The sequence below is a fragment of the Dicentrarchus labrax genome, unplaced genomic scaffold (assembly GCF_905237075.1).
Source record: "Dicentrarchus labrax unplaced genomic scaffold, dlabrax2021, whole genome shotgun sequence".
NCBI lineage: Eukaryota > Metazoa > Chordata > Actinopteri > Moronidae > Dicentrarchus > Dicentrarchus labrax.
In genome coordinates, this window is record NW_026136705.1 from 30,032,152 (window position 1) to 30,047,256 (window position 15,105).

Here is a 15,105-nt window from a genome sequence, read left to right on the forward strand (position 1 = left end):
GCCTCCAAAAGAGCAAAGTATGTGTTTGCTGGTTTCCCGCCAGTAGATTTAGTAATCTAAATATTCGAGTATTCGATATTAGAGTTTGTAACTTGTGGTTTGGTTACCAGGGAGGACGACGGGCAGTCTCCCAGCTCAGCATCCTCAGTGAGGTCAGACCAGACGGCCTCCGACAAGGCTCCAGTGACTTGTAAGTGTCATTTATCTCCAGTGGCGGGCAAAGAACTCCTCTGGGTTAGACGTGCAGCAGATTATTACTGTTGGCAGGACATTTGTAATTCATAATTCAAGATTGTCAAGCAGTATTCGTTTCTTTTAACATTTTTATCTTAGGAAACGTTTACTTCTTTTCCTTTCCAAAGATAAAAAATGTTACTCTTGCATTAAATATGTTTTTGAATGTTTCGTGGCTCTCTGACCAGAAATGCTTAATTACTGGACATTCCCTCAAATACATGCCAGTGATTGGCATCCTGACTCCCACACCGTCTCCAGCACTCTGAATCCTTTCATATCCCACACAGTCAAAGTTATATCCTGTGTGGGACTCGTCCACTCTAAGCCTGATTAACTGCAGTATGCCATTCGTTAAGCTGTTGACATAAGATGCACGTCAGGCAGCAGCAGCGTGTTGCATAAATGGGTCTCTGATTCCTTAACTGGGGGTGTATTAAAAATCTGTATACCTTTTTTCTTTTAGATAAAACAAAGAAACAAAGTCACGGTCCCAGATAGGGCACAATATCAGATTTCATTACATGATCTTTAACTTTTATCATGTCTTTTGTCTCTCTTTTTTTGGCAAATGTGTTGGCAAATATCAGTATAGCATTGGTTTTAGTTTCATTGTCCATTTTATGACGTTACAGCCAAACTGACTCCAGTCCCGAAGGTCCCGGTCACTCCCTCAGCAGCCTCTACTGCTAGTGGTGGGAAGAGGAAGCGTAAGATCCAGCTGGTGTCGAGCCACAGGGACGATCACATCTCCCTGGTAAGGAGCGTTCCACCATGTCAGCTCCCAGAAACCCTCGGCCGTGTGTTACGTAGACTTACTTTGCTCTGTTTTAACCTGATTTGCAGCCCCCCCCTCCAGAGCTGGGCTACACGATCACTGTGAAAGACCTAGACGAAGAGAAAAAGGCTGCCATCAGCAAGATCCAGAAGGTCCTGGAGACACCTGGTGAGTACAAGAAGCCACAGGAATAGACAGTTTAGTTCTTAACACTGTTTAATGTCCATTCACACGTACCTATGACCCGTCTGCTCATTTGTCGTTGTTTAGCTCCAGAGCCAGAGAAGTTGGTCTCTCCCCCAGCCATCACTTCCACCCAGCCTGCCTCCTCTACCAGCTCCACCACCACCCTGAGCAGCCTTCTGGCAGCTCCTCTGCACACAGTCTCCAGCTCCGCCATCCCAGTCATCAACCTGGATCCCAGCCCGGGCAGCAGCGTCAGCACAGCACCTGCAGCCTCCAACCCGCTGCTGGAGGCTCTGAAAATGAAGATCAACGTTCCCGCTAGCTCCACATCTGCTGCCAACACAGTTACAGGTAAGATCACCGAACCTGAAGTCATCCCTGCACTATAACCCGGTGGTCCCATCCATTTATCAATCATATCGACATTCTTGTTGTTGTGTCTGCAGTGTCTGCGTCGACCACACTGGTACAACCCAGCGGCTTAAGCCTGAAGGTTTCGACTACAATGTCCCCGCAGCTCCCCCCTTCCTCCCAGTCTCAGTCCTCCTCCGCTGGTCTGGAGCAGCCCTCTGCCTTCACTCAGGTTCTGGGTCAGGTCTCCAAGGCTTCCAGCACTCCACCTGTAACAGGACCAACACTGTTCGGACTGGCGAGCCAGATCAGCACCCCCATTGCTTCCTCTGCCTCCAACCCGGTCACTGCTACCGCCGCCGCCCCGGCCAGCAGCTTGGCGGCCAGCAGCTTGGCGTCCATCAGTAACACCAACCCTCTGCTGGCTTCAGGGTTCAAGCCCATCTTTTCCGTTACCACCACCTCCTCGGCTGCATCGACCCCAGAGAGCAAACCTCCTGTCCAGAGTTTCAAGCCCATCTTTGGAGGCACCACTGTAGCTTCTGGCTTTGGACCGCCTCCAGCTTACACAAGCACCAACCCCGCATCTACAGTGTCTTCAAGCAGTGCAGCCTCAATGTTTGGTGGATTAACAAGCAGCACCACAGTTGCTCCATCTGTGTTCCCGAGCATGACCAACACAGCCTCCTCCACCGGCTCCATCACCACCACACAGCCTGCAGCCCAGCCAGCTGTGAAATCCCAGTTCGGAAACTGGTCAGCACCATCCACAACCAGTACCAGCTCAGCCCCCGCAGCGCAGGCCCCCAATACAGGCAGCACATTTCAGTTTGGAGCTGCTGCTACCACCACGACTGCAGCAGCTGCAGCCGCCTCCGCTGCTGCTGCCACCACAACCTCCAGTAACAGCACCTTCTCGTTTGGTGCCACGCAGCCGGACCCCCAAGCTGCCAACCAGAAGGTATTCGCCTTCGGGCAAGCGGCACCCAGCCAGAACACAACCACTGCTTCGTTTGGAGGCTTTCCCATGGCCAGCACCGCCTCCACCACTGCTGCCGCCACCACCCAGTCCACCTTCGCCTTCGGAAAGTCGTCATTTCAAGCACCGGCTGCGCAGTCGACCTTCGGCTCCTCGGCGGCACCGGCTGCGCAGTCGACCTTCGGCTCCTCGGCGGCACCGGCTGCGCAGTCGACCTTCGGCTCCTCGGCGGCAGCGGCTGTGCAGTCGACCTTCGGCTCCTCTGCGGCAGCGGCTGTGCAGTCGACCTTCGGCTCCTCGGCGGCACCGTCGACGCAGTCGACCTTCGGCTCCTCGGCGGCACCGGCGACGCAGTCGACCTTCGGCTCCTCGGCGGCACCGGCGACGCAGTCGACCTTCGGCTCCTCGGCGGCACCGGCGACGCAGTCGACCTTCGGCTCCTCGGCGGCACCGGCACCGCAGTCGACCTTCGGTTCCTCTGCGGCACCGGCAGCGCAGTCGACCTTCGGTTCCTCTGCGGCACCGGCGCCCAAACCATTCACCTTTGGAAGCGCAGGAGCGACATCCGCACCTGCCTCTAACACCGCCCCACCCCCTTTCCCCTTCGGGGCGACAGCTGTCACCACGGCAGCCAGCTTCGGGACCCCAGCTAAACCAGCATTTGGAGCCAGCTCCACTGGTTTTGCTTTCGGTGGCACCACCGCTCCCTCAGCCGCACCCTCGGCCCCACCGAGCTTCGGTGCAGCAACCCAGACTCAGAGCTCCGCCTCAGCCACCTTCTCGTTTGGCAATGCTGCTCCTCAGCAGGCTCCCTCCGGCCCTGCTCAGCCAGCGCCCGGTGGGTTTAACTTCAATGCTGGTATGCCATGCCCCCAGTTTGGAACACCGGTCTCCAATAATCCTGCACCGCAGATGGGAAGCTTCAACTTTGGGGCTGCTGCTACTGACAAACCAGCTTTTGGTAAGAAATGAAAAAAATCTCATTGGCCTTGCTGTATAGAACGTTAGCATCCTCTTGGTTGGACTGGTATGTTGGTGGCGCTTCAAGAATAAGCTTGGTTTAATAAAGTCGTGTGCCGCTTTCTCTGCAGGGACGTCGACCCCATCCTTCGGCCAGAGTGCTGCTGCAGGTCCAATTCCCTTTGGAAGTCCTGGAACTCCGGTCCAAGGCTTCAACGCTGTTCCTTTCGGTAGGCGCTGTTTTCTGACAGCAGCGGTGATACTTGAGCCCCGCTGAGCAGCCGAGACTATTTAGGCCACACTGCGAGTGTCACAGCGAGGTCAAAGGCGTTGATGAGCAGCGGTAGCAGACTCCAAGCTCACTTGTCTCTCGCTTGTGTTTCTCCCTGCAGCATTTGAACCTGATCCCCGGGCTCAGAATAAATATAGTTGTGTGGGCCAGTTTATGAAGAATAGCACGGCTAACAAAGCTGAGAACAATCTGAGAAATTAGGCTGTTCTGAAGGAAACCTCCTCATTTAACTACAAAAACTTAAATAGTTTGGCAGCTGGCTGGAGGGAGATCACCAGCTGGAAGTTTCTAAATATCAAAATATAAAGCCTGTTTTCTGTTTAAAAAGTACAAACATATCAAGCACTCACCCAACTTTTACTGCAGTGGTTACGTCTCCAGTCTGATCTCCAGAGTACAGCTGATCGGTATATCGATATGAACCGATAGTCAGACGCTCGCATGCAGTAAGGACACGGTGTTATAAGTGGAAAGAAATGTTCATCATCATTTTATTATATATAGAAAAGGCAGAACCCTCATCATCATCATCATCAGTGGTGCTGAGTTAGAAGCAGATTAAAACATCAGAGATGCTCTGAAGTAGCAGGAAATATAACATTAAAGGTTAAAAGTAGTTTATTTAGCTTAATGAGGTCAACTTAAAGCAGATCTCCCTAACTCTGTGTGAAAGTAATATTAATGTTTATTTTCAGGGTCTCCAGCGACGCCCTCCTTCTCCATCGGAGCCGGATCAAAGCCATCCCGCCAGAGGCTGCAGGCGCGACGGCAACACAACCGGAAGAAGTAACCTGCCACACGTGTCCAGCACCGCTTTCAGAGGACTTGAGCTGTTGCTGCTATGGCTAATCTGGCTAACATTGCTCTGTTCTAAAGCCCAACATCCCCCCCCAACCAGGCCGCCACCACCACGCCCTCTGCCTCCTTCCCCATCTCCTCCTCCTCCTCCCTCCTCCGGTGGGTCGCGCTGGCACCCGAAAACGTTGTTGTGTTTGCGGAGGAGTTAGAAAGAGCACACCAGCTGCCTGGACGACTACATGACCCGGGCAGGGAATGTAGCACGCGAGGAGACCATAGCGACGTACTTTACTTGAAGAGGAAGAAAAAGACAGTCGAATAGTTTGAGTGTGAACGAAAAGCATATCCAAAGTTTTCTTTCCTTTCCAGTCTGTGGACACTCCCGTCGGTTCGTCTTAAGGAGAAAGTTGAGCAGAGACACGGAGCCTCGGCTCAGACATTTATTTTTTTACGTGGAGCGCTCACTGGTTTGTATGTTACCGAGTATCTGAATGAGTCTGAATAAGGGCGGGAATGCACAGTAAATGTAAAGTTATGAGACGTTTGCATTTTAAATTATTTTTTTAATTGGCTCTCTGACCCTGTAAATGAATGATGTGTTTCTGCACTTAACTTAGTAAAATGTCTTAACGTAGGTAGTGCAGACCTTTTGTTTGTGTTCTTGTTTCATACTCTTTGTCGTTGCAAGCATTCCCAGAGTCCTCCTGTGGACGGCCTTTTCTTTTTTTTGGGGTCTTTTTTTTTCTGTTTTTTTAATAGTGATTGCCAACACTGATGTAATTAGCAGGTCAGTATTGGGTTAGGGTGACTACTCTTGACTTGTGCTGACAAACCAAAGCCAATCCTTCAATGTCATGCCTGTGAAAAGAATCTACGATCTTTTATCTCCTCTTTAAATCCTGAGTGTGTGTGTGTGTGTGTGTGTGTGTGTGTTTGTGCCAGACTACCTCTCTTTACTTGCAGGCACTGAATCCGTGTTCACTGAGAAAAAAAAAAAAAAAAAGGTCGATTTTAGATTTTACCTTCAGCTACTGTTCAGACAGATGTACCTTAAATAAATACAGTGAGTTTTTAAAACATCTGCACAGCAACACATTACCCCCCCCTTCTTCTGAAGTACTGCTGTTACAACAGGTTGCACCACATTGAAGGCCCTCGTTCTGCTTGTGGATTACAGACATGCTCACTATGTTGCAGGGTTTTTGTACCGAAGAGTTTGTCAAGCAAAACCATTGATTGTCGGCAGTCGAAGTTATTTTATCAGAATCATTTCTGTTCTCAGTAATAATCACTTCTTCTTGTGGAAAGTGAGTATCTGGTGCAGTTTTTGATGGTTCATTTTTTGGAATTAATAAAAAACCGAAGTTTGGACGCTCCAACAAGAACACATTGAACCCTTCGAGGTCCTCGTTCTTCTGCTTTTATCCCACGAGACCACGCGACTCCACACTGCGTATAGGTTATATATAGTAGATCCTACGTGCTAATGTTAACGTTATACTGTAATAAGAAGTGTTTTGCTTTGTCAGGATAGTTTACAACTAGAAGCAATCTGGGATTTTTAGTATAAAAGTCTGTTTTTGAATAGAATTAGTTTTGTAACTTTTTTGGGGGTCTGAACACATTAGATACTCAACCTGGTTAGAATGAATGTGTGGTCTTTATTTTAGGACTCAACTCATGTAAATTGTATTTGTATCTTAAACGTTTACTGACTTATAAAGTTCTTTAATGTTAGTTTACCTGTTTCCTTTTCAGCTAACAAAAGATTGAGACTCTCACAATGATAAATGACTCTATAGGGAGCTGCAGGTGGCCTACCCCTGGGCTAGTTAAGTATTTAAAATCATGATGATTTTAATAGTTTTTTTCAGTAAAATTTAATTTGTGATGCAAAAATGATTATTCCCCTTAATGGAGCATCGTGTTGCAATCCTAATATCTGTCAAAATAATCAATATATGATGTTTTTATCATATAGTGCTGCCCTAACCAGGTTGAGGCCAAAATAAATAGACCATAAATAAATCACAAATAGATTAATTGAGACATTGAATACACTAATAATAAGATAATAGTAAAAGAAGTAAGTCAACGTAAGTTTAAGTCGCTCATTCATCGTTTTGAGTGAATGTGTGCTACTGTCGATATAATTAAGGTAATTAATTATAAATAGTTTTTAACGTACGACAGCTGCTTTGACAGGTGAGGTAATAATTTGCTTTGGTGGAAGAAAACTAATTATAGCTAAGTAAACTTTAGTGGTAACATTTGTATAAAGAAGATGCATTCAAGTGACTTTATTCAGATTAATTCTGTTCACACATTTTAAATGAGAAATACTGCATATGAGAATTAGTCCAATTTACCCAAGTTACCATAGCAATAAATACTTCTACTCAAATAAAATATATTTTATATCTTTAATAAACTTCAAACAGAACAAAAGGTTTTACAGTGTACATAAATCTTACATTTATTTTTGTATTTATTTATTCATCTATTTAATTTATTTACTTGTTTGTTTATTCACAGACACGCATTTATTTATGTGTTTTATCTACATAATTAAATAATTGTTTTATAATCTTTAATTGATCCATAACGTTGAACAAACAGGTGGGTGTAATATCAGCGGGTGTCCGGTAGGTGGCAGTGATGGCGGTTATCGCTGTTCGCCACTACACAGTTAAACACGTGGAAGAAGATTAGGACGCATGCGCAGTGAGTGGTGACTAGTAGCCAAGTAGACGTTAGCGCAGCGAGGTAACGTGGCAGAAAGCGTTTCGATATGGAGGCAGCCGCACTGGTCGCCTTGTCTCTGCTACTGGGAGCGCTGGTTATACTGGTGGCTGTAGCGGTGAGTCGCCGGAAGGAAGAAATCCGAGAGGAAACGGAACTAACGGCGGAATTTACCGGTAAGAGCGGAGCTAACGGAGCTAACGGAGCTAACAGAGCTAACGGAGCTAACAGAGCTAACGGAGCTAACAGAGCTAACAGAGCTAACAGAGCTAACGTTAAGTCAGGATAACTGTAACACAGGTAAACGGAAATGAGTCACACAAGGATCAATGTAACACACACACACACAACACACACAGACACACACACACAGACAGACACACACACACAACACACACACACACACACACACACAGACACACACACACACACACACAGACACACACACAGACACACACACACACACACAGACAGACACACACACACACACACTGAGACACACACACACACAGAGAGCACACACACACACACAGAGACACACACACACAGACACACACAGTGTAACACACACACACACACACACACACACACACACACACACACACACAGACAGAGACACACACACACACACACACAGTGTACACACACACACACACACACACAGTACTCAACACACACACACACACACACTGCTCACACACACACATGCGTATCAATAACAGCTGATAAACTGTACATTGATCCCCAATAACTGCAGTTTGAGTTCTTGTTGTAACCAATCAATAAATCCACAGAGATCATTTACATTTGTCACAAACATTTTCTGCTTCTTCTTTTTATTCTTCATCAGCGAGAAGATGAAGGTGTACCGGGATATTATTTATATATATATATATATTATTCTGTGTTGTCCAGAAAACTCCTGGAAACTGATTTAGTAAAAACGAGAGGGAACCGGATAATACAGACGGAGAATTGTATAAAAAGTTTAAAAAATATCAGGAAAACTCAAATAATCTTCTCACAATGCCCCAAACCCTTCTGCTCTCACCCAAACCTCCTGCAGGTACTGTGTTAAATATTCACCCTTCATCAGCTGTGCTCTGCTCGTATTGTCCTGCATCGAATATAATATGAATATGAATAAGATACAGTCCGTTAATGATAGAAAATGTGCGTCTGTGTGTCGTCTCTCAGCTGAAAGCAGTGCCGTGAAAGGCCCGGCCTCCAAGAAACCGAAGCAGGAGAAGCAGCGCCTCCGTAAGGACAAAGCTGCACAGCACACCTTCAGCCACCCGCTGCTGGCAGCCTCACTGAAGGTAAACCAGGAGGTTGTTAAAGGACATGTCTGTAGAGGTCTTAGAGGGCCCTGTTTCTGTTTAGTTTCTCTATTTTAAAATACTAGAAACTTCTCTGTATAATGTATAATTCAACCTAAATGAACATTCATTTGATTCTACCTCTTTAAAACAATGTTAACAACATTAAACCCTTTGAGTTTGAGCTGGATGGACCCAATAAAGTGGCAGCTGAGGGTATTTGTGATCAGTTTGTAGGCTTTAAAGCTCTAATTAATGTGTGTGTGTGTGTGTGTGTGTGTGTGTGTACGTTTCAGAGCCACAGCGGGAACGTGACGTGCCTTGATTTTAGCAGTAACGGGAAGTACCTGGCGTCATGCGCCGACGACCGCACCGTCCGGATCTGGAGCACCAAAGACTTCCTGGAGCGGGAACACAAGTGCCTGAGGGCCAATGTGGAGCTGGATCACGCCACGTTAGTCCGCTTCAGCCCGGACTCCAGGTACGACTTTAACGTCAGACTCACCTGTAACGTACAGTACGTAACCGGAGCAGAGGTCTGTGTCTCTGTGGTACATTTTAGGATTCAGGCACCTCTATGATCTCACCCCCTCCCTCACTGACTCTCACCTTTTCCCTGCAGGGCGTTTATCACCTGGTTGGCCAACGGAGACACGATCCGAATCTTCAAAATGATCAAAAAGGAGGACGGCACTTTAACCTTCAAAGCTGCTCCTGAGGACTTCCCTCAGAAACACAAAGCCCCCATCCTCAACATCGGCATCGCAGAGACCGGTACAGAACACACCACGTCTTAAAGTCAATGTAGTTTTTGGTTTATATGCAAGAGGAGACGTCTCTTCTCTCCAGGACTCCCGCGGTCTTTAAAATCACTGATTGTTGTTTCCCCTCCGCAGGCAAGTTCATCATGAGCGCCTCCACCGACACCAGCATCCACATCTGGGACCTGAAAGGAGAGGTACTGGCCTCTATCAACACTAACCAGATTACCAATTCATACGCTGCCATCTCCCCATGTGGCAGGTCAGTCCCCCCCCCCCCCCCCCCCCCCCTCCGTCACTGCAATCCTTCCTCTTAGAAGACCAAATGTAGATCTCTTCACTTGAAAGGGCGGCGAAAACACACAGAAATGACTCAATACGTAACGTAAAATGGAAAATACAAACTCATTCTACTTTAGTTACTTTTATTTTTCTCTCCTTTAATACCTGATGAAGTATTATTCTGCCAAATAAGAGCTTAGTTACTCTATAGGACACTTCAGGACTTATTTTCCAGGTGTTTTGTGTGAGGAAGGTGGAGGTGTAACTGTTTGTGCCCTCCGTCTTTGTGCTCAGGTTCGTAGCGTCGTGCGGTTTCACTCCTGACGTGAAGGTGTGGGAGGTTTGCTTCGGGAAGGGAGGAGAGTTCAGAGAGGTGGCGAGAGCTTTCGACCTGAAGGGCCACTCTGCAGGAGTTCACGCGTTCGGCTTCTCCAACGACTCTCACAGGTAATGGAGGCGTTTCTGATCCCGCTGCGGAGAGACGGTTCACGCCAGGGCTGCGACTAACCGTGGTTTTATTATCAATCAATCATTTTCTTGATCAATTAGTCACTGTTTCTCAAACCTCAAGGCGACGTCCTCAAATGTCCTTACTTTGTCCTCAACCTGATGGTATTCAGTTTACTGTCATAGAGGACTAAAGAAACCAGAAAATGTTCACATTTGAGAGCTGATCAGAGAATTTGGCCATTTTTTTTTCTTCATAAATGACTCGAATGATTAATCGATTTATTAAAATGGTCGGTGACTTCATTTGATTGTTGACAACTCCTCATTGCAGCTCCAGAACTGAACTTTAGTTAACTGAGAAGATTGATACCACAGATGTCTGTATACTAAAGCTTAGCATAAAGCAATGACCACAGTGACCAGAGCAGCTCTGGAGTCATTTAGGGACTGAAGATTAGGCTGTTTGTTTGTTTGCATTGGGAGAAGTTAATACTAATAACAAGAGTTCTACGCAGGTTCAAAACATTTTTAGTAGTTTTTAATAAACAAAATTAGAAGATAAATAATCATTTATCAGAGAAATGTGCTTTTTCTGTGCACATTTTTTATCCCCAGAGGTTTTACTTGGTGCTGGTCGGCTGTTTGAGAGAATCTTTGTCCCCAGCGTCTCTTGTTTAATGTGAATGTTTGATTTCCTTCATCAGAATGGTGACTGTCTCCAAAGACGGCACGTGGAAGCTGTGGAATACAGATGTGGAGTACAAGAAGCAGCAGGACCCGTACCTCCTGAAGACCGTCCCCTGCGCGTCCTCCGAAGGCAGCCGGGTGGCTCTGTCCCCGGACGGCCGCGTGGTGGCGGTCAGTGACGGCTCTAACGTGGCGATGTACAGCGCTGCCAGCGGCGAGCTGGAGGAGGAGCTGCACGGCGTCCACAGCGGGAAGATCGACGACCTTAGATTTGATGTTAACGGGCGATTCTTGGCGTGCTGCGGCGACAAGGCCATCCGAGTGTTTCACAACGCCCCGGGCTACCGGGCCGCCATCAGGGACATGCAGGACATGCTGAAGAAGGCCCAGAACGAGGCCATGAAGCAGAGACTGCAGCAGCAGATCAAAGAGGCTCAGAGCGCCTTGGACACTGTGCTGGCTGCGCCCATCGACTAAACGACTGTACGACTGTTTCCTGTCTGACCGCTTCCTTTTTCAACCTCAGCGCTCTCTCTCTGGGCAGGGAGTAATGGAATGCATGCGGTTTTAATAAAGAATATCTTTTTATGCAAAGATAAAAGCGGTTTGAGTTCAGATCTTTCCTGTCCGATGATGTCTCCTGTGTGATCTGATGTGTGTGTTTTTATATCTATTTGCCTTCTGCAGCTTCAGTTTAAAGTCAACCTCCACGCAAACGTGTGTGTATCTTCTTGTTGGTGCGGTTTGTTTGAGCTTCACTGTGCAGGATGATGTACCAGCAGTTTGTTCTCACATTCCTGTGCTGAGAGTGGAAGGTTTCTGTTGCTCAGTGTAAATCTGACGTACAGATTTGTGAATCCGCAGCAGCTCGTCTGGAAGCCCGTTGTGACCCAGTATGCAACTGACACGTGTGTGACGTGGCCACCTGAAGCCTCCAGTGCTCGTGTTGTTTACAGCTGTTCAACTTTTGAAACTAAAAATATTTGCACAGATTCTGGATTTTTCAATGAAAGAGAAGGAGTTGATGTAATTATAAGAATTTCTAACGAGGTAATTAAACTTTTTTGTGGGAAAAAAAACACCAGACACATTATTATTATTATTATTGTTATTCAAAGAGTGTTTATTGAATGTCTTAAACATGCCTGGAGGGAAAATTTAAGTCTAAATTCACTTTATTTTTCTCAAGCAGCTTAAAACATGACTGTTAAAATGTTGAGGATACAGTTCTTTACACGCACTGATGATGTTTGTGTGACAATATGTGACCTTACAGGATGGTTTCTTTGCTCTTTTCAGACCACTTATTATACAGGTACTACTCGGAAAATTAGAATATCCTGAAAAAGTGCATGTATTTCTGTAACTCAACTTTAAAGGTGAAATGTACATATTATATAGACAAATAGTATGCAAATCAATATATTTCAAGCTTTTATTTGTTTTGATTTTGCTGATTAGGACTTTCAGCTTCAGAAAACCTCAAATTCAAAAACTCAGAAAATTAGAATACTGCTTGAAATCAATAAAAAAAAGGATTTTAAATACAAAAATGTCAGGCCTCTGAATGTTAAATCTTGCATCTGTACTTAGCACTTGGTTGGGGCCCCTTTTGCACGAATGACTGCCTTAATCCGGCGTGGCATGGATGCTACCATCTTGTGGCATATCTCAGGTGTTATGGAAGACCAACATGCTTCAATCGCGGCCTTGAGCTCTTCTTTATTGTTTGGTCTCTTCCCGTTCAGCTTTCTCTTGGCAATGCCCCACAGATTTTCTATGGGGTTCAGGTCAGGTGAGTTTGCGGGCCAGTCAAGCACCGTAATCCCATGGTTGTTGAACCAGGATTTTGTACTTTTGGCAGTGTGGGCAGGTGCCAAGTCCTGATGGAAGATGAAGTCCGCATCCCCATAAAGCTGGTCCACTGAAGCAAGCATGAAGTGCTCTAAAATGTCCTGGTAGACAGCTGCGTTTATGCTGGACTTGATAAAGCACAGAGGACCAACACCAGCAGCTGATATGGATCCCCAAGTCATCACAGACTGGGGAAACTTAACACTGGACTTCATGCATCTTCCATTTTGCGCCTCTCCGGTCTTCCTCCAGACTCTGAGACCTTTGTTGCCAAATGAGATGCAAAACTTGCTCTCATCAGAAAAGAGGACTTTGGACCACTGGCCAACAGTGTCTTCTCTCTAGCCCAGCTAAGGCGCCTCTGACCTTGCTTGCTTGTGAGGAGCGGCTTGACAACAGGAATTCGACATTTGAAGCCCATATCCAGCATCCGCCTGCGTGTTGTTTCTCTTGAAGCAGCAACTCCAGTCTGAGTCCACTCCTTATGAAGTTCCCCCACACTTTTGAATGGCCCTTTCCTGACCATCTTCTCCAGGCTGCGGTCATCCCTCCGGCTTGTACACCGTTTTCTTCCACACTTCTGCCTTCCACTTAACTGTCCATTAATGTGCTTTGAGACAGCACTCTGAGAACACCCAGCTTCTTTTGCTATGACTTTTTGTGTCTTACCCACCTTGTGCAGGGAGTCAATGATGGTTTTCTGCACAACTGTGAGATCAGCAGTCTTCCCCATGATTGTGAATTCTTCTAAACCAAACAAGACACACCAAACAGACTTTTTAAAGGCTCAGGACCCTTTTGCAGGTGTTTTGGATTACTAAGCTGATTAGTGTGTGACACTTTGAGCCTACAATACTGAAGCTTTTCACAGTATTCTAATTTTCTGAGTTTTTGGTTTTGAGGTTTTAATAAGCTGTAAATCATAATCAGCAAAATTACAACAAAGAAATGCTTGAGATATCTCACTTTGCATGTAATGAGTCTATAGAATGTATTGGTTTCACCTTTTATGTTGAATTGCCTGAATAAAACAACTTTTACACGATATTCTAATTTTCTGAGTAGTACCTGTATAGTACAGGTAGTACACACAGTAGGCCTATATCTGCATTTAATCTCTTCTGTGAAGAAAAATGTAATTCTTTTTAAGGTTTAGATTATTATCTAAGATATAAAGACAAGATATATTCACAGAGCTTCAACCACGAGAAGAAAACACTGAATTTGTCAAAAAAAAATGTGACTATTAAAAAAATAAAAATACAAAATACAGACAGAATTGTATAAACAATTCCTTAAATAATCAGGAAAACTCGTCTCTGATCAATATTCACAGGACACATTCATCCATAGTGAGTTCACTGTTTGGATTCATTGTACAGATAAACAGCTGTTCTCTCCTGTTATTGTTCCACATTGAATATAATATGAAATATCCATAAAATATGTCACTAAGTTAGACAGTGAAGCTTTGACCTGTTGGAGGTTCTATAGGAATAATCAGTGTGCAGTGTAAACCCTCCATACAGGGACTGGATTTATTAAAATATATGTGCATGATATTACAATATATAACAATATATAGAAAATAAGACATGCAAAATATGTAGACTACAGTATATAACAGCAGTGTAATTAATAAATATTAATAATTAGCACTAATAATGCTCTGAATGATGATCCCTGAGTGTGCTAATAACAGTAATAAGATAAAACAATTAAATAGTATAATAACAATAAATGAACTACGGTATATAAAAGTAGCACTAAAGAAAGAAATAATTCATATTATTGTATTTTGGGATTAATTATTTTTATTTATATTTAATTTAACTAATAATTATATGTTTTGTATTTTAAAGGTTATAAAAATAATTATATTTACAAGCACGCAAAGCAGTAACATATAAACACACTATTATTATTATTATTATTGTTTTATTATTATTATTATTATTTTAATATTATTATTATGTTATTATCGTTATTGTTTTATTATTACTATTGTTGTTATTATTGTATTTTTTTTAAATTATATATTATGTATTATTATTATTATTATTACTATTGTTGTTATTATTATTAAATATATATTATTATTTATTATATATTATTATTATTTTATTATTATTTATTATATATAATTATTGTCATATTATTATTATTATTGTTGTTATTATATATTATTTTTTTTTTTTTTTTTTATATTATTATTGTTTTTATTATTATATATATTATTATTATTATTTATTATATATTATTATTATTGTTGTTGTTGTTTTTTTATTTTTTTTTTGTTGTTGTTGTTGTTGTTGTTATTATTAGACTGTCTCTGATGTTTATTTGTTGTTTTCTTTTGTTAAATTTGTTCAATAAAGTTTTGTTTTGTTTTGAAGTGACGAAAAGTTGCGGAAGTGACCCGGAAGTACTGT

The 15,105-nt window shown here is 44.0% G+C and overlaps 2 protein-coding genes across 29 annotated transcripts in view; both read left to right on the top strand.

The window, feature by feature from the left end:
• The window catches only part of pom121 (POM121 transmembrane nucleoporin), a 9,276-nt gene extending 4,572 nt beyond the window's left edge, over positions 1-4,704 (top strand). Inside the window, exons 6-15 of one of the 28 annotated variants that reach the window (XM_051401344.1) lie at positions 1-17; positions 111-190; positions 870-991; positions 1,081-1,180; positions 1,283-1,549; positions 1,645-2,815; positions 2,852-2,887; positions 2,996-3,489; positions 3,620-3,718; positions 4,476-4,704. The exon at positions 1-17 is cut by the window's left edge and continues 72 nt beyond it. In XM_051401344.1, coding sequence (XP_051257304.1) covers positions 1-17; positions 111-190; positions 870-991; positions 1,081-1,180; positions 1,283-1,549; positions 1,645-2,815; positions 2,852-2,887; positions 2,996-3,489; positions 3,620-3,718; positions 4,476-4,570 — 2,481 coding nt within the window. In that variant the 3' untranslated portion in view covers positions 4,571-4,704. Of the gene's footprint in view, positions 18-110; positions 191-869; positions 992-1,080; positions 1,181-1,282; positions 1,550-1,644; positions 3,490-3,619; positions 3,719-4,475 lie in introns of all 28 variants that reach the window. The other 27 variants (XM_051401345.1, XM_051401346.1, XM_051401351.1 and 24 more) reach the window with 27 other exon arrangements.
• Positions 4,705-7,287: 2,583 nt separating this feature from the next.
• tbl2 (transducin beta like 2) lies at positions 7,288-11,898 on the top strand. The gene is made up of 7 exons (XM_051401897.1): positions 7,288-7,496; positions 8,518-8,639; positions 8,936-9,120; positions 9,262-9,413; positions 9,536-9,662; positions 9,977-10,129; positions 10,837-11,898. Exons 1-7 carry the CDS (start codon positions 7,370-7,372, stop codon positions 11,294-11,296), a joined length of 1,326 nt encoding a protein of 441 aa, XP_051257857.1. The 5' UTR covers positions 7,288-7,369; the 3' UTR covers positions 11,297-11,898.
• Positions 11,899-15,105: the final 3,207 nt, after the last annotated feature.

Excerpts from the sequence above, each read along its gene's own strand:
- tbl2 (XM_051401897.1), top strand. The coding sequence starts at position 7,370 with ATGGAGGCAGCCGCACTGGTCGCCTTGTCTCTGCTACTGGGAGCGCTG. Across the intron at positions 9,414-9,535 it reads CATCGGCATCGCAGAGACCG|GCAAGTTCATCATGAGCGCC; the intron begins GTACAGAACACA and ends TCCCCTCCGCAG. Across the intron at positions 9,663-9,976 it reads GCCATCTCCCCATGTGGCAG|GTTCGTAGCGTCGTGCGGTT; the intron begins GTCAGTCCCCCC and ends CTTTGTGCTCAG.